General features: G+C 37.0%; 2 protein-coding genes across 5 annotated transcripts in view; one reads left to right on the forward strand and one right to left on the reverse strand.

The window, feature by feature from the left end:
* klu (zinc finger protein klumpfuss) overlaps nucleotides 1–23238 on the reverse strand; it is a 333538-nt gene extending 310300 nt beyond the window's left edge. Inside the window, exon 1 of one of the 4 annotated variants that reach the window (XR_015545086.1) lies at nucleotides 1933–3575. The gene's annotated coding sequence lies outside the window, so the exon portion shown is untranslated. Of the gene's footprint in view, nucleotides 1–1932; nucleotides 3576–21444 lie in introns of those variants that run through there. The other 3 variants (XR_015545087.1, XM_011051437.2, XM_087406140.1) reach the window with 3 other exon arrangements.
* Nucleotides 16559–19300, forward strand: LOC105143246 (chitin-binding domain protein cbd-1-like). The gene is made up of 2 exons (XM_011051434.2): nucleotides 16559–18347; nucleotides 18574–19300. The coding sequence occupies exons 1-2, from the start codon at nucleotides 18341–18343 to the stop codon at nucleotides 19074–19076; spliced, it is 510 nt and encodes a 169-aa protein (XP_011049736.1). The 5' UTR covers nucleotides 16559–18340; the 3' UTR covers nucleotides 19077–19300.
* Nucleotides 23239–24458: the final 1220 nt, after the last annotated feature.

Raw genomic sequence — 24458 nt, forward strand, 5'->3', positions numbered from 1 at the left:
CCTCTTGAGTTATATAAGTCAAGGAATTATAAGATTGAGTAAATAACATTTTGTTATTTTTCACTTTCACATGTGTCAAAATGTAAATCAATCCATCCATTTTTGTGGTTAGTTTTAATATGAACAATGTCCATATTAACATATGCTCTTAGTAAATAATAAACTAAATTTAAGTCAAATTTGATATATTTAATTCTTGAGTTAAATTGTTGAATTCCATTGCTTTAATTAAATTAAATGACATATTGAGTAAAAGCAGTAGGGACCTATAGATTAAAAATAACTCTAATTGAATATAATTTGACATTATAAATTTAATAGTGCAGAATACAGTTTTTAATAGATTGAAATCTGTTATTTCCTGTTCTTATTGCTCGCTTTTTATTTTCATCTCAGATTTAACATAATACTTATATTATTGTTCAAAGATGATTATTTAAAATCCACAACTCCTTTCTACTTCTTTTTTAATTCCTTTTTGCGCACAATTTGAAGTAATGCATTGAATTACGTATCTTTATGGCCGCGATCGAGAAATAATAGATAAATAAATATTTTCCACTGGCACGTTTTCAAACTTCTGCATCGATCTGGCGTGCATTTAAAATTTCAATCGCAAAGCGGAAAAGGTCGAGCGTGAAAAAGAGTAGTCGAGAACATGCTTCGCATCTATTTACTTTACCACGCGTGTCCGCTCCACTTCCGACGCTTAGCGCCGCGACGCTTCGACGAACGCGGTGTAACGATGTTAAAACCGCCCTCGCACGTGAGAACCGAGGAAAACTGGCTTCTGTGACATCGATTATAAACGCATTCTAGTGTCAACGAGGGTGGAAGAAGCGGCTTTGATATTAAATGGCAGTTCGCCGCGCGATTATTATCTCTCTCGATTCTTCTAACGAGATTCCATCGGGTGCTTTTTTTTCCGATCAACGCGATAACCACTTGCACAACACACCTCCCCAATTTATAAACTATCTGGTAAAAATGTACAACTCTTCAGGTTTTTGTTTAATCGGCTTGGGTTTTTTTTTATCTATCTCTTTTAACGTGCAATGGGAGCATTGATTAAAGTTGTGACATTAATAGAGCAAGCAACAAAGTTGCAGCAAATAAAACTACAACGAAATATTCCGTTAACCGACTTTCGATATAGCGCATGCCTGTATAATACTACAGTAACCCTAGATTAACGTGACATTTTTATAACGTTACAGGCAGCATATTCTCATAAGGGAAAATTACACGATAATCCTTTAGCACTGTAAAACATATATTGTGTAACATCTTATACTTTCAATATTTTAATTAATTTTTCTTCCTATCATATATAAAACGCGAGCTTATAAAAAATATCTTTTCTCACGAATTCCGCATTAATTTTCACGTTATTGTACATAACGGACCTATTATTATTGAAATATTATTAAGAAAATATTCATAATAAGCTCTTCCGTATATACTCTGTTTTATACCAAAAATAAAAGCAAAGAGATCAATACGTTATGGCACATAGTCCGGTTTTTCATTTCCTGATTAATCTGTTAAGTTTAATCTGATGATATAATGTAAAAATTGTACTTCTCTATCTACGACGATCACTAAACTGATGGTTTTATAATGAATAACTGTTGAAATTATCATTATAAAACCATTAGTTTAGTGATTAATCACAGCTAGAAAAACACAATTTTTACATTATCATCGAATTAAGTGAGGTTAAGTCTAAACCAAGTTAAATGACAAATCGGACCATAATCGAATAACGTTAAATCATTGTTATCCGTTCTCAAATATTAGCGAAATTTTGTTTTTAGCAATGTTCATGATTTTCCGAGTGATTTTCTGATCCAATCGAGGCCAGACTTTATGATGATAAGTATCAATAATTGTGATGGATCGACATCGTGGGACATTTTTACTGTCGCTTACCGGGTAACAGTTAGGGACTGCCGTGCATCCGATCCTTCGGAGATTCAACCTCCTCCACCTTGGGACACTTTAATCGGGGCGAACACCCCTTCTTATCTATCTCCTTACAGTCACAAATCACAATACAGCAGGCACTGAACTTAGCTTATACAGATACTATCCTTCCTTTCTCTTTATCACAGTAACAATCGAACGTCCGGGCCGTCGTGCGGGCGCACAGTTCGCGGCGTTTAATTAATTTACGCTTGGACACTGACAAGTCGATGTACAACGGAAATAATAACGAACAACAACGGCTACGCTCGGGATCGCTCAATCGAGCGAGCGTCGATCACATTACATTAGCACATACACCACAGAAATTTTGCCGATCTCTTATACGGCGGCACTTCACAGCCTCCGCCTCTCGCTCACGTGTGAACGAACGCTTCTGTCGAGATCGGGAATGGCACTACTCGATGACGATGTTCTCTCCCACGCGTTCGATGATCGTAAGCTCTTCCCCCCCCCCCTCTCTCTCTCTATCAATATCATTAATATTTAGAGGTTAGAGCAGAAATTCGCGCGGGGCACAATTAACACGAGTGGCCGGTTAGCGAGATCAATCAGGCACATCAAGATCACAGAATTCTCTAGTCCGTCGGAATGTCACCGTCAAAGTACCACGTGACAACTATTATCGACGAGCTCGACAAGCCAACGTTGAGTTGTCTCGCAACGATCCTTCGTGCGACGAACGATCGTCGGCGCGCGTTATTTTTTTTACGCGGGCAAAGGTAGTCCTTTCTCAAGAACAACCCTCGTAGGGATTCCCCTCTTTTGCACTTCGATGACTCCTCGTACGTGGTCCGGGTCTCTCGCCGTCGCGCGAGAATGAAAGAATAAAAAGGAGAGGGAGAGAGCAGCGCGTTGGGACACGGGACACCTCCGGAAAAAAAGAAAGACGTGGCGCACGGTCGCACAGCCGACAACACGACGATCCTTTCAGTAGCGCGGTCTCGCGCCGACTGCGAAGCTGTTAGCTGTGGCGGCTCGGAAGTTTCACCTTCGGCCGCGTTCGCCACCCTCCGTCCCTCTCTCCACGTGCGCGGACCGCGGCAATCGGCATCCCCCACTGACTTTGGTGTGCCACGGACTTTAGGTCCCCTCCGCCGACGATGTTTAACCCGTGCCAGCTGGCCCCACCATCCAACTATACGGCGGTACCCTCTCCGAACTCTCTGAAGACCGGTCCCCTCTCTTAGGCGTTCGCGTCAGCCTAACCGAGAGCAATAGGCGCGAGGTACGCGCACGCACACCATCGCGCGTGGGTGCACGTACGAACGTCGAACCACGCCTATCTCCCTACCTCGTGCACGCGACCGACCAGTTCACGCTGTTTTTACTGGCGAAGTAGCCAAGGGTGACCGAGAGCGAGAACGACGTGCAGGGACGAGAGAGGGACCGGGGTTGCACGCGACATGTAGAATGAAGAGAGAGAGAGAGAGAGAGAAAAGAGAAAGAACTATCTTACTGGCGTCTCGCCGGGACTGCCCACGCGTCCAAGGGTGCGTGCACACGCACGCACAGGCATTTTGATAAGAAAGCTGGCGTTGCATAGCGCTTAAACTAACGTCGAATGATTTCACTGTTTCCAATAGATATAGCACAAATGGAAAAATTATCTTTTTATCAGACAATTGCTCTGAACAAACATCAGAGTAACTTCGTTATCGTTAATATATCACCATTGTAGTCATAATTTTTCTCAAATAGAACCTTTTCTTCAATAGAACCTTTGAAATGTTTGATAATGTTTCAGGACCAGTGTATTTCTGTCGAAGCGCTTAACGGATATTTTCTTTTCATTAATTTATCATTCATTCATTAAGGAATATGTATTTTATTCGATTTATCTTGTTAGTAACATTCTTTCAAGCAAGTTGCTCGACAAATTTGGAACACTCCGCTTCGTTCCGCGAACGCAGAAACTCAAATATGGCCTTTTGGAAAGTTTCTGATAAAAATACCCGACGCGTCGTCCTCTCTTTGTACGACTTTTGTAAACAAATGCTCCTTGAAATATTGACACGTGGTCGAGGCTCTGGCCACACTTTAGACACGTGTCCACCATGTCGAGAGTACTCGCTAAGTGGCTGCTCGACCGTTTGAATTTTTTCTAGACGTTCGTATTTGCCTTTTTCCTCTTTCCACTTTTTCTTTTTTTTTTTTCTACCGAAGAAGCCGCCGCGGCGACCTAATGTCAGATGGAGAACCGTGTAAAGCGCGGAATAAGTCGAAGTTGATTTATTTTTAGGAACTCGCGTGCCGCGAATATAAATTTAACGTTATCCGTTTCCTCCTCTCGCGTGTAATACGCGAAATTATTACCATGTAAAATAAAGTACGTAACAATGAATTCGTTTGATGGTTTATCACTCGCTTATATAAATAGCGATTGGCGAGCAGTCAAATATGCAGTGGTTTGCCATTACGGATTCTCGTAGAAAATCACGATTATGTAATTTACTATCACCATTAGATGATTTATGATCCATCGCGCAAATCTGATGGTGATTTGTCGACACTAATAGCTCCATAGAGACGAGGTCAATATTCTCGTGTGAACTGTGACAATATACCACGTTCGAAATTACTAATCGCGAATCTATCTCATTTTAGCATTGTTCGTATGATCGAGTGGTACGTAATGTGATAGTAAGTTCATAGATTAAACTGAAATCATAATATACATATATATTTTTTCTTTTATAGCGTTTTCGGTCCGAGCAGATTTACGCAGATCGACCTGCGTTAAATTAATAACGTTACGTGTTCTATTGTATTGGTTGACGTTACATGCTTTACCAAGAGTATATAATGTCATTAATCCAACTCAGATCGGTGCAAACTCGCTCGGGCCGAAAACGCTATTACTCTCACTGTCCTTTTACGTTGTAATTATAACAAATTGATAGGTTAGAAGCTCAGGCTGGGCTATCGCTTATTGGAATAATTGCGCGGTCCACGTCATTAGCCTTAATGAGCCTTTGGGTCGGGTCTAACGCCTCTTAGAAACCGTTGCACTTTCGAAACGATCCACACGGCATTTTCTCTACAGTACGTATACCCACGCATCTCGTCGCCTTCGGTCCGTAAAATCTAACGTAATTACAGGTTGATGCGTGCGACACAACGCGTGTACAACACATATAGATCGTCATATATCTCGTTGTTCTCTGATCTCTTTGTCAGGTACGAAGTGACTGATGCAATTTACGTTATCTTGATTGCCACTTTCTCGATTCGATGCCTACATAATGTTTCTCGATTAGGAAAACGCAATAAGATAGACACCGTGAATGTTCATTAGGAAATAATGAATCTATATTTACTGCATCTTTGACAGTTATATTTTCTATTAATAGAGTTCTAAAGGATAGATCTGAATGAAAGATCTAGAAGTGTATATCAATCACAAACAATTGATATTCAATAGTTTTACAATTGCTAGTTCGTTGAGCACATTCAAATACAATTTCGAAAATAACTATTTCTTTATGTTCTGCATTTTTGTTATAAATTAATTTTTCATTTCTATTAGTGTTCGTTATTTATACTAAAGTTATATCCATAATATATTTATTTATGATTACAATTTTTAGTTTGATTATAAATGTCGCAGAAGAATAAGGTAGAATAGGGTAGATTTTTCGCATTTTTTTCAATGTACTTTCCGGGAAGGCAGAAAACGGTCATTGACTTGTGTTAACGTAAAAAGACTGCACTTCCTTTTCTTTTTTTTACGCGCGACTTTCACGTCACATCGCACAAACCACGCGTGCGTATGTACGCGCATTGTGACGTACGCCTTTCGGGCTTTGCACCTGGGTGTATACCCACCTTTCCCGCAAGAAAGAGATCCTTACCTAAAGGCACGCACGAGATGATCCAGCTGTTTGATCTCCGCCATGCGTTCCCTTTTTAGGGAGCTCGTGCGCGTTACGTTAGGATTTCGTAACGGCATCTGCGTTTACAGAATCTTCGCGCTCATAATATCGCGTTATATCAGATTTTGCTAATCTCTTACGTGACAAGAGAACACGGTAACGGTAACAGATCTAAACCATCGTTTTGCACGCTACATTATATTATAGAAATAGGAATATGATTTCCTAAATTCTAGATTTAATGAACTATTATTAACATTAATAAGAAATTTTTTATTACTCATAAAATCGCAAAAATTCAAAGTAGTGCTATTTATCTTTGCATTTCACTAATTTCAGGTACAACTTCAAATCAGCTGCTTAGCTGTCGATCCGCCTATTGTTGTGTAGCTGATATCGAATATTTCTATCTTATTTGCATTTAATGTTAACAGTTACATGTCGATATACGTACAAATGAACGAAATCATTGAACTTCAAGTTAAGCATTCAGTAAGCGTTATAATTATTACTGAAGACTTAGCTCAGCACTTTTATGTATAAATGACTTGGCTCATTTGTATGCAAAATTTGTATTGATAGCATTTTAGGATTGATTACATAAATTTAATCTCATTTTTGTGATAATATGCAAGAATAATTTTTAAGAAAATGTTTTTCTCGAGAATTTATTTCACATGATTCCGGTTGTGCGCAAATGCGCGTGGCTCGCGACGAAAGGAGTGTCCGCGAAGGATTCCTATATGGGTAGGAGAGAAAGGACCATGGCCTGAGCCGAACAAATCCCGAAATAAATGTCATCGTGTATCATCGCGGTAACGTAATCCCGGATCGTGAAGACAAATGGCTGCGCAATACGATACGATGCACCGCGGTCGGTCGTCCGAGATGAGGAGCCTTCTCGTTTCTCGTATTTACATACCGCGGCAAAGGAAGATCCGTAGGGAGGTGTTCGTCCTTTTCCGAGAGGTGAGAGAAGATACGATAACTTTGAGAGACGATCAGAGTAAGACGTGTACGTTTCCAGTAGTATATGATCGACGAAAGACGGACGGTGACTTCTATTCCAGAAATCATACAGGATCGGATTCGTATCTTGAGATTGAAGACTTTTTTTCGCATTATCATTTTGAATTATTGCATATCTAATATTGCGTTATCTAATTGGTGTTAATAATTCAATTACAATTAGGAACTGAGAACCTAAATTAATTCTTTACCATGAAAAGCACAGTTTTATTTATTTCAGACTGTACAAGGAGAAACAAAAAGAATTTTATTAAACAATATAATTATTATAGCATGTCAAAATTATCGATGTTTTGATTGAAAAGAATACCTTTCGCATGAACCAAGAAGAAATGATAAATATTTCGCGCATTTATTATCACTATAAGTTTAACAATTATATTATTATACTATATAAAAGCATTAAAGAGTACAAATAAAATATTAATTTTTCCGCTATAACATAACAATATTTTTTTAACAAGTTGCCAATAATTAAATAAAAATTTGATATTTATGAGTTTTACACAATAATAAACATCTATTTTCACACAAAAAGCACAATTTTATTGGAGTCTCTTGGAAATTCAATTAGATGCAGAAAATAATTCTGTTGGACTATCAAAATAATTACATAGGACATTCAAACTGATACACTGTAAAAAATAAAATGTTAATTTTAACTTAAAGACGTATAATGAATTTTCTGAGACATGAAAATTAACATTTTTGTGTCAATTTTAATATTTTTGCATGTCTCAGAAAATCTACCATACGTTTTTAAATTAAAATTAACATTTTATTTTTTACAGTATAGCCATAGAATATAAACTTGTTTTGCAGTCTTGCTTATCACACTTGAGCTTCATATCTAATTAAATTATCTAAATATTTCAGCAAAATCTCCTTTCGCACATGCATTGTAGAAAAATATCTCGTTTTTAAATATGTTATTGTTATTAAAGGGTTGAAATGTTGTAGCCGATATTTTAGCTCTGTGCAAGCATTTATACCGGCCCTGAGGAAGGAAAAACAAATCAAACGGTCGGTCATGCGTCAAGATTTTAAGCAAACACGTGCAGGTACGTACGCGCGAGAGCGCGTTCATGTGCCAGCACGCAACTGAGCATGCACGACTATACGGGTATTAAAAAAGCGCGCGCGTTTGCTCTGTCTCGAAGACCTCTTCGCGGGCACGTACGACTCGAAGAGAGGAGTCTTGCTCCGAGAACTCTCCTCCCGATTTAGCCAGCCGTGTCACCGCCTCTGCTCACCTTTGGAAGGTCTCTCTTCAAGGTTGAAAGTCTAACGACCGTCCCGTCGATTTGTCATCCGTGATCGAACAGATAAGGGGATTACATGTTGATTTATCTAAATTCCCACTTTCGATTGCTTTCGTCGGAAAATACGAAAGAAAATACTCGAATCGAATGCATTCACATCTTGATGTACGTTTATATAAAAACCAGTAAAAATTAAAAAAATAATTGAACCACCGAAGAGATGTTTTATAGAGACAAGACAATTCTAAAGTTTTCCATAATGTATTTTGCTGTCGCTAAAAACTACTTAAATTAGTTTTTCAGAATTTAATTTTAGTTAGACAATTATCATTCCATAATGTTACATATGATTACATATAATTTACATTATTTCATTCGGTTAAAAATACAAATTATTGGAAATATTTTATAATCATTAATTTGATTAATTTAGACTATTTTACGGTAAATTTTTTTGTTATGCAATACGCACGTCCATCTAAATATAATTTAACGTTTAAAATATTCGTGGAATAAACTTGTAAAGTATAATCGGAAGGCCGAGCGCCGTTTGGGAATCATAAATATACGGATTAATACACGCGGGCTATAGAAGTAATGTAAAGAGGACAGAGGAAACTTAATGCCTGCATCATGAAAGTGGCACACGGAATACAGAAGTAATTTACACGATCCACCTACGATACAACAACTCGCTAGCGCAACAGGTTCCCAAACGTGGCGAAGCGGAACACCGAGAATTCGAGCGTGAATTATGACGTTGGCTTTTCTAATGCACTCTAATACGGTCGTAACTGGTCCCGTTTGTAGGAAAGGGGATAGGTCGGTAGGGAAACACACTACGGAGGAAAACGAATAATTTGTCGGGCGCGGCGACCATTTTTCCACGCAATCTTCCATCACGAGCGCGCCAGAAGAGGGATAGAGAGAAAGAAAGAGAGAGAGAGAGAGAGAGAGAGAGAAAGAGAAAAGAGAAGGCTCGGTGAGGAGAACGTGTGTGGAGAACGAGGAGCGGAGTGGAAAGCGTAGGCGGGGCGCATACCAGAGGCACCTGCTCATTTACTTTGCGCCGGTCGGCTGTAGTCGGTGTAGAGAGGGAATCCTCATTAGGATTTGCCCCTACCATGCTATCGCCACCGCCGCTGCTTGAGTGTGTTTCTACCAGACTGAGGATAGAGAGAAAGAGAGAGAGAGAGAGAGAGAGAGAGAGAGAGAGAGAGAGAGAGAGAGAACACGATTTATTCCCGAGGAGATATATTCCTGGTAAAAGTCTAGATGCGAATACGTTTTTACAGGATTGTAACATCAGTTATGTAAAGATAAATAATGGCTCAGTGAGTAAGAAATCATATGGACGGGTTCTTTTTATGAAGGACACTTCCGTCGTTGCAAAGATTAATTGCAAGAGTGGAATTTTAAAGAATACGTGATGATAACAAAGAGATAGAGATGAGTAAAGATATTTGACATACTCTCTGAATTCTTGTTAGGTAGTTTAATTTAAAGATAGTGAGTCAGTTAGAGTAATATTGAACATTAGATTAAATATGAAAGCAAAGAAGTAGAATGTATAATAAAATAAAGATTTCACAAAATTCTATTATACCGGTCTTTTCTTCTAAATAAATGAGATATGGCAACGATTATATTTTAATAAACAACAGTTTTAACGAAATATTGAGATACAATCAGAATGAACAATTGAAAGCAGATAAGAATGTTAAATCATCTGAATTACTTTAGTGAAGGTTGTGGGGGTTACCAACCAGTGATTTTCTCTTCGAGTTATAAAATCTTTTTTTCTTTGTCACATAGCGTTTTTTAACGCCTAAAGAGATTTGCAAGGCGACGAAGAGAGGATGTTCGAGTATGAAGAGAGATTAGAGAGGGCCCCAGCACGTGGAAGAACAAGAGGGATTGATGAGAGAGAGAGAGAGAAAAATAGTGAAACCGCAGCACCCTCCACATACTGCCATAGGCGTGCGACGCAGGGCGAAAAGGGGAGCCCCGTAGGATCCCGTGTAAGATCTCACATAAAGATCGTCGTCCGCACACAATAATAGCCCTCGGGCTGGGCTGCTTGTCCTGTCGCCCGTATTCCCCGTGACCTCGTCGGCGACCGTTATGACGAGACGCTCGCTGTTGCAGCTTGCCGTGTACTCCGCGTGTAAACCACGCGTGTATTTGCCTTTTAGGGCCCCCTCCGCCCCCTCACTGTATTCACGAGACAATGGTACAGGAACAACGAAGCCGCAGGGGTGCGATGTAGCCCTCTGTGCGATGCAGCTATCTCAATTTGTATCTTTCGCGAGAGAGGTGCGCAATGCCGAGTCGCCCGTCATGTTGCGTTACGTCTACTTCTACTAGGAATTGAAGGATCTGCGAAGATAATTATGGCCTTGTGAGATCCTCACCGCGATATCAATGCTCTGAGAAAAGAGAGAGAGAGAGAGAGAGAGAAAGAGAAGAAAATAGAGTTTAAGCGACTTCAAATTTGGGTGAACTCTCCAAGAAACTATAAAGGTTAGGTGTAACTATAAAAAAATGTAAACATTTAAAAATTGTAAACGTACCTAAAATTTAAAATAAATCTAATGTGTAAAAATATTAAAAGTAGTACTACAGGACATTAAGAAGTCACAGAGTGTAGAGATAATTAGACAGTCCAATTTTCTTTGACAAAAGACTACAACTTTTCCCATGTCGAATTAGTCTGCGTGATCAGGAAGGATCTCAAAATATGTTAGATTGAAAGAAAGAAACTTTTCTGATAAGTATGAACGGCAACATATGTGTGTATCGCGTGAGTGTACTACAATTCTTTTCGGAAATAGCGTAGATATCCCGCGACGTGACGATATACGTTGACAGAATTGATGCGTAATTGTACGCTATATACTGTTGCTTTGCGGGCCATAATGAAGCCTTATTATTAACGATCGCCCGCGGCAGATCGCGCCGATGGTTTCACACGCTGCGAGAGTCCTCCTTTCAGCGTGCGCCCGGGCGCGCGAAACCTTTATCGCTCTTCTGAAAGAATATCGAGCTCTCCTTTCGAGACGACGTGAAAAGAGAAGTCGGGCTCCAAAGAAACCTGAATTGGTTCACCACCGCCATACTAACCGCGGTAGTGTCCAATAGTGACGCGTCATGCGAGCACGCTGATATGACGTAGAACGAACATTTAGCACAAAACATCGCAATATGCTAAATTTAAAAAGAATCATTTATTTCGTATTTTTTTGCGATTTTCTATAATTCTACATACATGTATTTTTTATATAGTGCAAATAAATAAATATATTTCATAGATGGAAGATTCTTTTTGGATAGTAATGTCATTTTTGATGACTTAATATTAAAAGATATAGACATTACATCGCGACTTTTAGACAGTGTTTTTCATAAAATATTAGAGAATATTTTCACGATAAATTTGTTACTTTCTCATAGATTTTCACAATTGATACGCAATAATAATTATATAATAATATAAATAGCCAATGTGTGTCTTATATAAAATAATTGTGTAGTAATATACGTATTAGTGGATAGAGATATATGTATAAAATATATTAGATATATATAAAATGCTTATAGTCTGAAATTTTAGAGAGAAATTCTTGACATTATTGCTTCGCGGATCGTTTTCATGCAAGACTTGCCTTGGCTGCTATGTAATTAGACGGACGGATTTAGTGTTCCGGGAACTAATGAGAGGCCATCGCCATTATTCTCGGACTGGCTACTCCATGAGGGACTAAACGATATGTAACAAAAATTATGAGCCTTAAAATGCCTTATTAATCGCATTACTAGCCTGTTGCTTTTGTTCTTCAATTAGCGTAGATATTCTGATGGATATTCTGAATGTGATATTCTGATGGATTTTATCCATTTTAAAATGGAGAAATAATATTACGGATGATTGAATATTAAAAAAAAAATAAAAAATTTGTATTCCTATAATCTTTTCTAATTTATACATATATAATACTTCTTCTTTGATTAACTTAATTTTAATTACAGGTTTCTAAGTAAGAAAAGAATAATATGAAGACAATGAAAAATTAGACTTTTATTCGTTTTAACAAATGTATGTTTGTAGGAAATATTATATATGAATAATGTGAGAAATATTTGTACATATATATATATTAGGTGTTGGAATTAATTCGTAGCGTTTTACAAGTGATGGGAAGTACTTTCATTAATGTATTTTTTAATGCTCATGTGAAATAAATAACATTCTTTCATTAAAAAACGCTACGAATTAATTCCAACACCTAATATATACATTCAATCTTGCAAAAAAAAAAACAAAAATATGAATATTTGAAAATTTTGATATTAATAATTCTTAAATTTTACGGATTATCGTATAAATGAAATGAAAACATCAAAGATAGTAAAAGATAAGAAAAGAGAATTTCTTGTATTGGTCAAATTAGGGAATTATAAATTTATGACCATATAGCGATGACACGCCTCTCAAGGAAAAAAGCCTGACCTAGTGTTAGGAAGGTATGCTCCTTCAGTTGGTTTCCATCATTCTTCTTTTCTCTTTTTCTATTGCGGGTGGACATCCCGTGATCTTTACGATTCTTTGAACGATGATGTCCGTTACAATTTCAAGGTGCATAGCTTGCGAACCGTTGTCCTTAAATAATGCAAACAGGAACAACGGGTGGTCTATCTTCGTTGGTCCATTGCTTTTCTATCCCCTCTAATCTATCTCGAAAGAAAAGTCAAAGTTTCTAAAAAGCTTCCGAATCTTTATGGCTACCGAGTTTACAAGAAGCAGTGAAAGCAATCCCCTGTAGGGTTCTGAAGGGCGTGCTAACGTTCTAAAAGCTAATATTCTTTTCCTGATTTATGTGCGAGGGCGGTTACGCACGTTAAATGTCTGTTTGTCTGCGAACCTCTGACAAATTGGCACTTACTATTGGAAAGTCGGATTTTCTTTGAAGAAAAAGGAAAATGGAGACACAGTTGAGTGAACGTTTAGAGTGTAGAACGACGGGGATGTATGTCAACTTGCGGTTCTACAGATTTGACAAACCATTGTGCCATGTTTTTTATGTTTTTTATTGTTTTTCAATTTGCTTATCATTATCTCTAATAATATTGAATTTAATATGTTGTAAATTGACTTATATGTGCTTTTTTCTTGCTAATTATTTCTTTATGAAAGAAATGTAAACTTTATGTGTATAATTATTAAAATATTTGATATTTAAAATTACATCGGATTAAAATAAATTTTTATTTTGTTAAGCAAATAGCGAATTAAAAAAAAACGTGATCAAAAAATCGATAAATAAAACTTGCAAAAACTGTTCATCAACTCCCTGTATTTTATACACTTGCCTACATATTTTGTAATTATATAGTTGCAGTTATGAAACTAAATTTATCTGCAATATATATACGAATATATACATTCTTTGACAAAAAAATATCCTCCTTGCCTCCGTCATCGTGGTATTAAAAAACATCAAAGTTTCAAGAGGTATATAACGAGTTACACGCTGAAAGCAGAAACATCGCAGTACCCAATCTTTATTACTGTTCCCTGTTCTATTATTTCGCGCTGATTAGCCGTCTTAAGTTCGGGGGGGCCTTGCAAGGCCCTGTCGAAAGGCAACGGACGTTGTAACTTCCTGATGTGTGGCGTGATAAAAAAGCGTGAAAGAAAGCGAGACGGCGGCTGAATCAGTACTAGCGCTACTTTGATCGAATTCGGGTCACAAAGAGCTCGCTTCGTCACCGGTTGAATAGCCCTGGCTACAAGGAGGTTGGATTAGGTGAGGCTAAGTTACGAGGGTGGAGGGGCCCTAGCAGCAAGACGACGTCTTGAATGGGGCACGTGCTACCATCGTCGTGATCTTTGGGCCTTACGTCTGGCGATCTGTCTCTCTCTCCTTCCTTTCCGTTTGTCCGTTTGCCCGTCCATCTGATCGTCTAGAGACGGATCTAGGTCTAGACTAGGGAACTCCTTGATGTTTCTTTTGGCTCGGCTCGCCAGCTGCTCCGCCAAGTTGCGATTCCTTCGGCACGTGTCTCTCTTACATGTATGAATCTTTTTATATATGAACCAAGCCGTCCTCTTGACAATAGTGGCCATCACGGATACGTAGCGTTGCGATTTTGCTTTTTGATTACGATGCGATCTGATTCGGTATCTTACGTTTCATTTCGAAATATACACAAGAAATTGATAATCTCTGCGTAATGAATATTGTCCGATGAAAATTAGAAATATAGAAACTACAAATTGATTTGATTATTACAAAAGAGAACAAACAAAAAAAATGAGCATATTTTTTTTAGAATCAATGAAAACACTTCCTTTGCTTTTACTACATTTTTAAGTAAAATAATTAATTAAATAATAATCTAAGTAGAATACAATTAAAAATTGTTTATGGAAGACACTTTTTGTGCTTATCTTATTTTACGTTATATGGCTTTATTTACAATAATTTATTCTCTTATCACGTATCTAAAATTTTTATTTAAATGTTAGAACATTATTATTTTAGTGCTTTTTGTTAATATAAATTTCAAGGAATTACACAAATATTTCATATCAAAACGTGGTTTACTTCAAGACGCATCGATTTATTGAAAGATGGCGGAATCGCAAGTCTGTATTTGACTCTAAATTTCTTGTAATGAAATCTCATTCCAAGAGAATGAAAATACAACCACTCTTGAAGATAAATGAAAATATTTCACTTTTGGAAAAAGAGTGACAATTTTCACTTTCTTTAGAGTGAATTTTCACTTCAAACGAGTAAAATCTCACTCCCAAAAAAGTGAGATTTCACTTCTTTGAAGTAAAAATTCACACTAAAAAGAATGAAAATTGAGTGGTTGTATTTTCATTTTCTTGGAGTGAGATTTCACTACAAGAAATAAAGAGTGTAGAGAAGAAAAAGTCGTGCGAGGGTGCTCGCGTGCCAAAAAGAACACAAATGCGTGCGCATTACGCATCTGTCTCCTTTAGGGCAAGCGCATACACGCACACGCGTTGTTCGCGCGCATATGATCGCTACGCGAAACGTATTTATACGTATGACGTGTGTACGTAATCCAGCCCTTAGGCATATTCGTATGTATGTGCAGGCGTGCATGCGTACGCACGTGCGTGCGTGCGAGTTTGGGCATGCGAGAGCTACATAGCGATGATATATGGCGCTATATATATGTACAATACGGTCGGTACATCCAGCCCCTAGTTGCTATGCTACTGGTAGGTATACGTACGGCAAGTTATGGCGTATAGCGCGTATTTCTTCACTGTATTGGTATTTCTTCACTGACATGCTCTGTCGACAGAAGTCGCAGTCCTGAATAGATTCTTTCGTTTACCACGACGTTTCGCGACAGCCGCTGAAATGCAATAAATCGGCCGATAACAAATTGCCGCCAAGCGGCAGTCTACTTCGACGCGATAACCAGAATTGCGTGGGGATTTATGATCGAATGGTATCTATATAGCAGGCCATATCGAAATTTACGATTTCGCTTCGTTGTAGGTACTTGGAATTTCAAAGGTATATCCGTTTCGTTAGATTCGTTAAATTATAAATAATATAAATAACAATAATTTTTATAAATAATTATAATATTATACATAAATAAAAATTAAAAGTAAAGAAAGTGTTTTATCAAGAGAGTAATAATGTCGAGAGACATAATGAAATAATAAACAAGATCGACAAAATAACATTTAATTTTGTAGAAATATTTTAACTTAACTTTACAATAATTTATATTTAAATTATACGTAGAATAAGTTGCAAAATTGATTTATATTAATATAAAAAATTACTGAACATTTTAACTGTAGAGCTATTAAAATTTAGACATCAAATACAAAATTACGAATGCGTGCGGTGGATGTATTAGCTATTTTCACACATTCATTAAATGGATCTATTATCGTAGTATTCAATCGTTAACTAGCATTGCTGTTACATTAGCTCGCGTAACGGCAATGATGGAATTTCTATACAGCGTTTTGACGTATTGCAAACAAACTTCGTATCGAACGTCATCACCAATAAATCAGGAATAATAGATCCGGTGAAACAAGTCCAATCTCTCGAAGCTACTTTCACTTCATTGTATTCCGCATTTACAGTTTCGTACGCAATGGCAAAATATGAATAACAAATCGATCGTTTTCGAAATCTCTTCGTCGAGAATACAGTGTTGAAGAATTATTAATTATAATTCCAGCAACAAAAGTTCAATTTTTATAATATAAATATTATTATTGTTAAACAAAAATAATTTTAATTGTATTATAATTATTTGAATGTTATCACAGTATTTGATGAATAACGACAATTTGATGTTATTTATCAAACAATAGGAATTCGTTCTTGGCTTACTCTTAGATATATAATCTCGAAATTTTTTATTTTTTTGTATTTCTTTTTTTCACATTACAAAAACACTTAATAGAATTAGCTTATTGCTTTTTGACACTGTTAGAAGCAATTAATTTATTACACATTAATTATTTTTTGCGCGCAATTTATTTACGGTAAACGGACTATATCTCGACAGTTATAACATTCAAATTAATTAATAGGTGATAATTGATACAGAAAGCTAACACACATGCACGCACGCACGCACGCACACATACCACACACAATCTTTCCAATAATGTAAATTTAATAAAGATCCTATGTAATTACAAAGCAATAATTACATATAGAATAATAAACTCATGCGTGTGTATTAATTTCAGGCATATAAAGTAAGACAGTTTTACGTATTACATATAATATAACAATGAACATTGCCTGCAAAAGGATCAGCTACTTGTTATGCTATTGGAATACCAAGCCGGGGTTACAAATGCTATTACACGATGACATTGGAGTCAGAATTTTTCGACGATGGCGACGGATTGACCGTATCTCGTTATATTTTAATCTCGTTGTATTTTATTCTCGTTGTATTTTTGCATTCCAACTGTGTTTTCCGTTGGCACGAAGGTATCCTATTGCGCCTGCAGGATTAACCGATTACACATTCGTTCATTCTCATCCGGGTGTATGCGAGAAATCCTCATTCGAACTAATTTCTTTCTTTCTTTTATACATATAGTATTTGAGCAATGCTGATTACGTGCTTCGGTAATGTTATAATTAAGTTGATCGAGATATGACGTAAAATTCTAAGGTTAACTGATAACAGAAGATTATATTTCCTCTAAAGATTCGCATACTTCTGAATCATAAAGCAATAATTGGAAAGTGGAATGATAAAAAAGATTTTGGGAGTTTTAGTTATCTAATATCTGAACATCTTTTAATTAAATGATTACATATCTTTTATCAACAATATTTATAAGTCATATTTATTTGAATCAAACTTAACGATAAAAATTGTATGATAAAAAAAATTTAATTATTATTCCAATTTTCATAAACTATTGTGTTACGCACTGAGAGAAATGAGTCAAATGAATTTGTTATAAGAACAAGAATGAAATAACAAATGTGATAGTAGGAAAATGAATCAATCAGTTACTATTGCGAATAATTTTTCATTATTCGTTAATGTAATAAATAATACACAATTTATGATATAAATCAAAATAAAAAGTATTGCTAGTAAATAAAAGTCTATAAAAAAAAGGTTTTGTATACATTATTTCTATTATTTCTATTAATAATTGATTGGAATAACAGACTAGTATTAGTCATGACAAATTAAAACAATATAATTTGTTGTCTATAAATAACATCTATAAATAATTTGTTAAAGGTACTTGTCAAATTAACAAAATCTCCCAATGCGAATGACACACAAAAATTGTTGCAATATAATAATTCTACGAAATGATTTTTTCTGATTATTCTTTTTTCTGTTTATATAAATAAATTTTATTTTTATGTGTATCATTTCATAAATTTTATATTTCTATATGAAATTATATTTCTACGAAATAATACTTAAAGAGGAAATACATATCTTCGATCTATTGAGGTTATCTTTGATATGTGATAATCTATATCTTTGCGATAATTGCATATTTATAAAAACTGCTCCATCTAACTTTATAATTAGTTACGGCATTTAAATAAGTGAGAAAGGTGTGTTAATGTAACAAACGATACATTTTTTTTTCAAATTCTTAGGTTGACTAGACAACAGACTATGAGGGGTAAACACTTAATATATTTTTATAATAATGCATAGATTATTGAACGATGAAAATATACATATATTTATATTGTACATACCGGGAGATTTTTATTAATTGAAATTTCTATAAATTATAACATATATTAAATAATTGACATTTCTTTAATTATAATAAAAGTCGATTACATTACGATATTTACAATAATTATACTGTAAATGATATCCTATAATGTGATTCGATACAGGAATATACGTAATTGTCATCACCTTCCTGGGATTTTGGGCTAACAATGAGATTATTGCAAAGGAAGATCAATTTGAACAATCGATTTTGAAAGGATTCTACGAGGATGGCATTCCGACAAGATGTCCATATCAAGAGAATAACACAACCACGATCCATATCCCACATGAAACCGATTGCACGAAGTTTTACAAGTGTCTATGGGGTGAAAGAATCTTGATAGAGTGTCCTCTGATTGAGGGAACTCGAATAAGGCTGCACTATAATAGACGCGAACAGATCTGCGATTGGCCGCGGACAGCCGGCTGCGTTTATTGTCCTTTACAAAACAAAAATGGCATTTGGCCGCAGTCCAAATTATCTTACGACACACAGAATTGTAATGCGTATTATAAGTGCATAAACGGTAAAAAGTATTTGCAATATTGTCCTGTGAATACATGCTTTAGCCGTACATGCCAAAGTTGCGTTGTAAATCGTTCGGGTGGAAATTGCGATCTGTAATGTCATGCAAGGACAACAAAAAATATCTTCACAGATATAAATGCAATTGTTGTGTATCAAGAGTGAGTTATTAAAAATCTTGCGATGGCAGTCTTTATTTTGTATTGCACCTACCATAGGTTAAATGTCTTTATAAAAAATAAATATTGATTTATGTTTCGCATTGAGCGTACTACACTTTCGTCCAAAAAATTAATAAAAAACAATCCTTAAAAAACTATAAATATCATGTATCAAAGTCAGTCAGATTAATTACCTAAACTTAAAATAAACTACTTAGAAAATAGGAAAAATTCTTTAGAACGATTCTATTTTATCCCTTAGCAAAATGAATTAAAAGAGGCATAATGAGATATATGGAGATTAAACGAGAAATGGAATACATAAGTGAACCTGTTTCCATCAGCTCTATTTATATTAAGACAATTTGAAGATATAGTTATCTGAAGTAGATATTACATCCCAGGTTAAAAGGTGATTTTCGCGCGCTACAGAGCAAAGGAGTGGTCTATTTTCTTAGAGCTGTTTGTACTGACGTATTCTTATGGGCAAACCGCCTGGCTCGTATCTCAGATGCAATCAGTTCCAACCGCGAAAGAATGAGCGGATTGCATGTCGGCTACCCGCGTTACTACTTGTAACACGCGCGAATTATGTAAGTACCGAATCGTGCGCGTGTGCCAACGCGAGCGTGTACGCGCTACTGTTATTGTGCGATAGTGTATCTATATTAAATGGTATATCTCTACTGTCTCTACCTCACCTCTCACTTCTTTTCCCTTTATTCCGCATACTCATGCGTGATTTATGTGATACCCCACGTGTCTGCCATAACTTACGGAAAGTCTCAAAGCAGAATATCAAAAGACTTCACGCGGATGTCTATAATGTCTGTATCTTATGAATTAAGAAAATCCTTGTAAGAAAGTGACAATAGAGATAAACAAAATCAATGCCAGGGAATCAACAACACATTGTGATATCAATATGTGACATTTTTTTGTCTTAATTTTAATTTAAGTTATATTCTAATGTCTAGTCTAAATCATGTATTTATATGTATGTCTAATCATATACATTATAGTATTTCCTTACTAAAAACATGTAGTTGTATACATATAAAGGATCTCGGATAATATTTTTAGTTGAAGCCAAATGCTCCAAAGATAGGCTCTGTTTAATCTTCAACGCAGTAAACGCGTGTTTTGCTTTTCGAGAGAACCAGCGGTTTACGCCGCTACGGGATATTGGGTAGAAAAAGCATCGGTAGTATAGCGAGTTTTACGATGAAACGCGTAACGGCAATACGTTTAAAAATAATTGCCGCCTCGATAGCAACGATTAATGCTATTGCCGGAATTAATTATTGTGGCAGTAGCTTATTAGATATTTTTTATTATCGCTCGTTAAACGCGCGCACGCGAGACGAGAGAGAGACTTGCTCTCGGTACACATTCTCCGTAAATGATATCATTCGAAAGTTTATTTTTATCAAACACACGTTTTTGTTGAGGGAGCGCTCAACATAAAGTTAACGCTCGCTTATCATTCCGAGCTGACAGCTTTACAGTCAGGTCCCGTTGTTCCTGGCCCGGGGATGATGCCTGAGTTTTGTGACGCATGTTTAAACGGGATAAAAGGAACGATTTAATTGTCAACGTGATAGAGGAATAATAAATATTTCCAAATGATAAATATAGATAAACACTAACGATAAGGCAAAAGGCCATTTCTTTTTAATGATATTCGTTAGCCTATACGTCACCTTCGCTATCCTGAAGCAATTAGTCGACGAACTTTTGTGATATCTCTGCCGATAATCTCTGGCGATGTGAGTAACGTTTAAACGCTTCGTAATGTCAGTTGAAATTCCTCTTTTTTCATTCTTACGTTGTCAAATTTGAAGAGGCATTTTAGATTTGAAATAATTAGTGGGTAAAGAAAATATGCAGCAATTGAAATTTGCTCAACAATAATATTGATATCCTCTGCAATTTAATTGAATGTAAATAGAGGCAATTGTAATAGAATGCTCGTAATTGCCAGCGTTAGATTCGTTAAATGAATTAATGCTACATTTCTCATCTCTAATTCAATTCTGTCCGTTTTGTTTGTGTGATGTAAATATGAGATAATTTAATGCAGCATGTATTTGTTATTAAGAAGTTCGTCCTTTTAATTAATATATGTATATAAGAGAAATAAGTTTAACACTAGAATATAAAAATAATCGAACGTTTCTCAGTTTGAATGACTTGATATTTTTTCCACGGTCTTTTTTGTAAGTAGAAGCTGGTTAAGAGAAAATTAATGATATGTAAATTCGATAAAATTTCTGATAAGAAATCACGTTTCGTGACGATCTCACCTCTCGTGCAGATGGCAGCGTGAATCCGTTTATCGACGGTCGTTCAATGATGACGATGAGATGGAGAACACCGTTTAATGCCAGTACACTTTGTAGCCAACACTCCACTTCACTTGGGACTCATATTATGCATTTGTCTGACACTTTTCAAAACTCACTCTTCGAACAAGTCAACTTCTCACAAAAAGGAAACCGATGTATTGATCGACAATGTTTCGTTTCTTTTATCGTCACGTTTCGAACAGGCTTATCTCTCATAAATCGTCCATCCACCAGTTTGCATCACAGTCGATCTTTCATAGTTCACATGAAAATAGTGAAGATATTTTCAATGATAGAACGATATATCGAATGAAATACATATATTTTTGAAAATAACTCGGAGATCCTCTTAAATATAACGAGAATATAACAATGTTGTTTACCGCATTTTCCACATCCACGGTCGTGTTATGGATCTTAGATCAATAAATAATCCAAACAGACCAGTTCCAAGAAATTTCAAATAATTATAACCGTCGACCCAACAATGTATCATTAGTGTCTTGGGAATCCAGTCGTGACTTCTTGATAATCCAGGAAGTTCTTTCTCGAGACTACTCTCTTAATAATTTTCCATTCCGATGGAAGCCCACGGTTTAAACTTTTCTTCGTTTGAAATCAATGATTAATTTGATATCCAGAAGCAAAACGGTCGTCTTCTCTTCGCGATTTCTTCTGAAGATTGACGTCCTCTCTTCACGATTTCTTTCGAAGATCTCACTGATCCCGATCGTGGCTTGGCTGTTTCTAGGACACGTGATAGTTCCTCTCCAAGGATACCGAACGAGGTAGTGCGCGTTGCGCTGCGAAGTGCGATCTTCAAGCGGGGCGCACGAAAATGACTGGATCAAAGGGGTGCGCCGCAACAGGTGAGAGGGAAAGGGAGAGAGGGCGGAGTGGGAGGGATGGTAGAGCGTTGAAAGAGAGAAAGAGAGGGCTGGACGATGACGACGATAGTGGTGTTAACACTGCGCGTAGTAGCGGACAGTCGGCGACTAAGGCCCCTGAGGAGAAGTCTCACCTCTCTCTCCTCCGTCTCTTCTCTCGTCCTCTCGTGCCTCTCTTCCGACGGGGTCTGTCTTTCCACCACACGCGTGGCCACCGTCACACTGTCGTGCGCGCGCGCGTGCATCTCCGCCACGCACGACGGTACCTTCCTATCCTTCGACTCCCTCCAATCCCGCTAACCCGTGCGGGCCACCCTATCTCTCTCTCTCTCCCTCTCTCTCTCTTTCTTTCATATCAATAGAACATACTGCATTTTCCATCGGAACGAATGCGCGGTTAACTACAGTAGAATCACACGCAGATGCACACATGAACGCGCGCGCGCGCGTATGGGTACACCGGATTCGCGGCAGCGGTGGCGGTGGTGTCGGTGTACGTATCGGTAGGAAAGAAGTGGGAGATGGGACACGCGACACGAGCCTTGGTAGGGAGAGAGAGGGTCAGCGGGAGTGGGGCACGCATGGTCTCCCCTCGTTCCTCAGGGCTCCCCCTTCATGAGACACCCTCTCCTCTCTCCATCGGACGTCTTGCTCTCCTCTCTTTCTCTACCTCTACTCCATTCTCTCTACCAGTCTCAGCCTCTCATTCGCGAATCGAGTGCTTCTCCATCTCCTTCGATTACCCGCGATACTCCGGTTTCTCGTGCGTTTCATGTAAATACATACATTCGTAGAGCCTCGTTCAATTTAAAAGAAAAGACTCTTTTTTTAGCTTTTCTCTTCCTCGAAATGCGTTTATCTTTGAAACCACTTACTATGTTTCACGGAGCATACGCTTTATGATTTACTAATTAATTAAACCGACACTTGATCGATGAGAATAATCGAAAGTTATATTAATTTAATTCATCATTTATAAAATCAATATTATTGCGTGATCTTTTTTCACACAAAATTCTTTCAAGAATAATAAATAAATTGTAGAGTAGATACAGGGCGGGTGTGTGTATATTTGTATTAGATAGTCGGTTTTTGATAACATGTTTGTCATAATTATATGCGCAGTGAATTTAATATACGTGTGATATCGATTAATATATAATAGAACGTCTCATGAACGTGAGACTACCTCCATAGATTATAGAACGTCTCATGAACGTGAGACTACCTCCATAGATTATAGAGGTAATATTCTCATTAGCGAAAGCGCTCAAGTGCGCTTTTAATAATATTATGTAATATAATTATATGATACCGTTTATGAATTATTTTATATAATTTATTGTACTCACCGCTTTAAAATTTCGCTCCTCAGTCACGTATGTTGGATGGATTACCTCCACCATTGTAAGAGATTTTAATGCAGGCAGCAATCTGATAATTTTTCTGAGACACAACATTCATTTCATAAAATCGATTTCATAAAAAAAATCGATAATTGATATAATAAATTGATAATTTCTAGAGTTACTTCAAAATTAATACGATATGCCTTCATGATATTTTTTTACACTCTTTATGACAATACGAGTTGATAAAAAACATTAACAATAAAAATTCTCGTAGTAAAATTGACTAATAATTATTTATATTTAAAAAAACGTCAACTAGAAGAGTTGTCCCCTTTTATTATGAATCCCACTCGACAAACTTGTCGACGCGTTTCACGTCGAAAAACAAACCCACGCGTGTCAATGAACGAGAAACGACTAAGTGACGACGACGATTTTCGTTGTCGACCATCGGGGTTGCAAAACTCACCTCCCCCCCGCTGTTCCCCTTCCGATGAGCGAGTCGGCGATGAGAGGGGTGGCGAGCATTCTCTCCCTCCGTTCCCACGCCACATCCTGATACCTCTCTTCGTCCCTTCTCCTCCACCGCCTCCTCGACGGCATCCTTGCTGCCCGGCTCCTCCCTTAGAGACGCGCCCTTCTCCGGGGGTAGAACACATACTCTATTCTTCGTTCTTCTCGGAAGTCTTCCGCTACCGCCCCCGGCGCGTCCACCGGGGGTTGAGATTTATTC

The sequence above is a fragment of the Acromyrmex echinatior genome, chromosome 5, assembly GCF_024713525.1.
Source record: "Acromyrmex echinatior isolate Ae372 chromosome 5, ASM2471352v2, whole genome shotgun sequence".
In the NCBI taxonomy this organism is placed as follows: Eukaryota; Metazoa; Arthropoda; class Insecta; order Hymenoptera; family Formicidae; genus Acromyrmex; species Acromyrmex echinatior.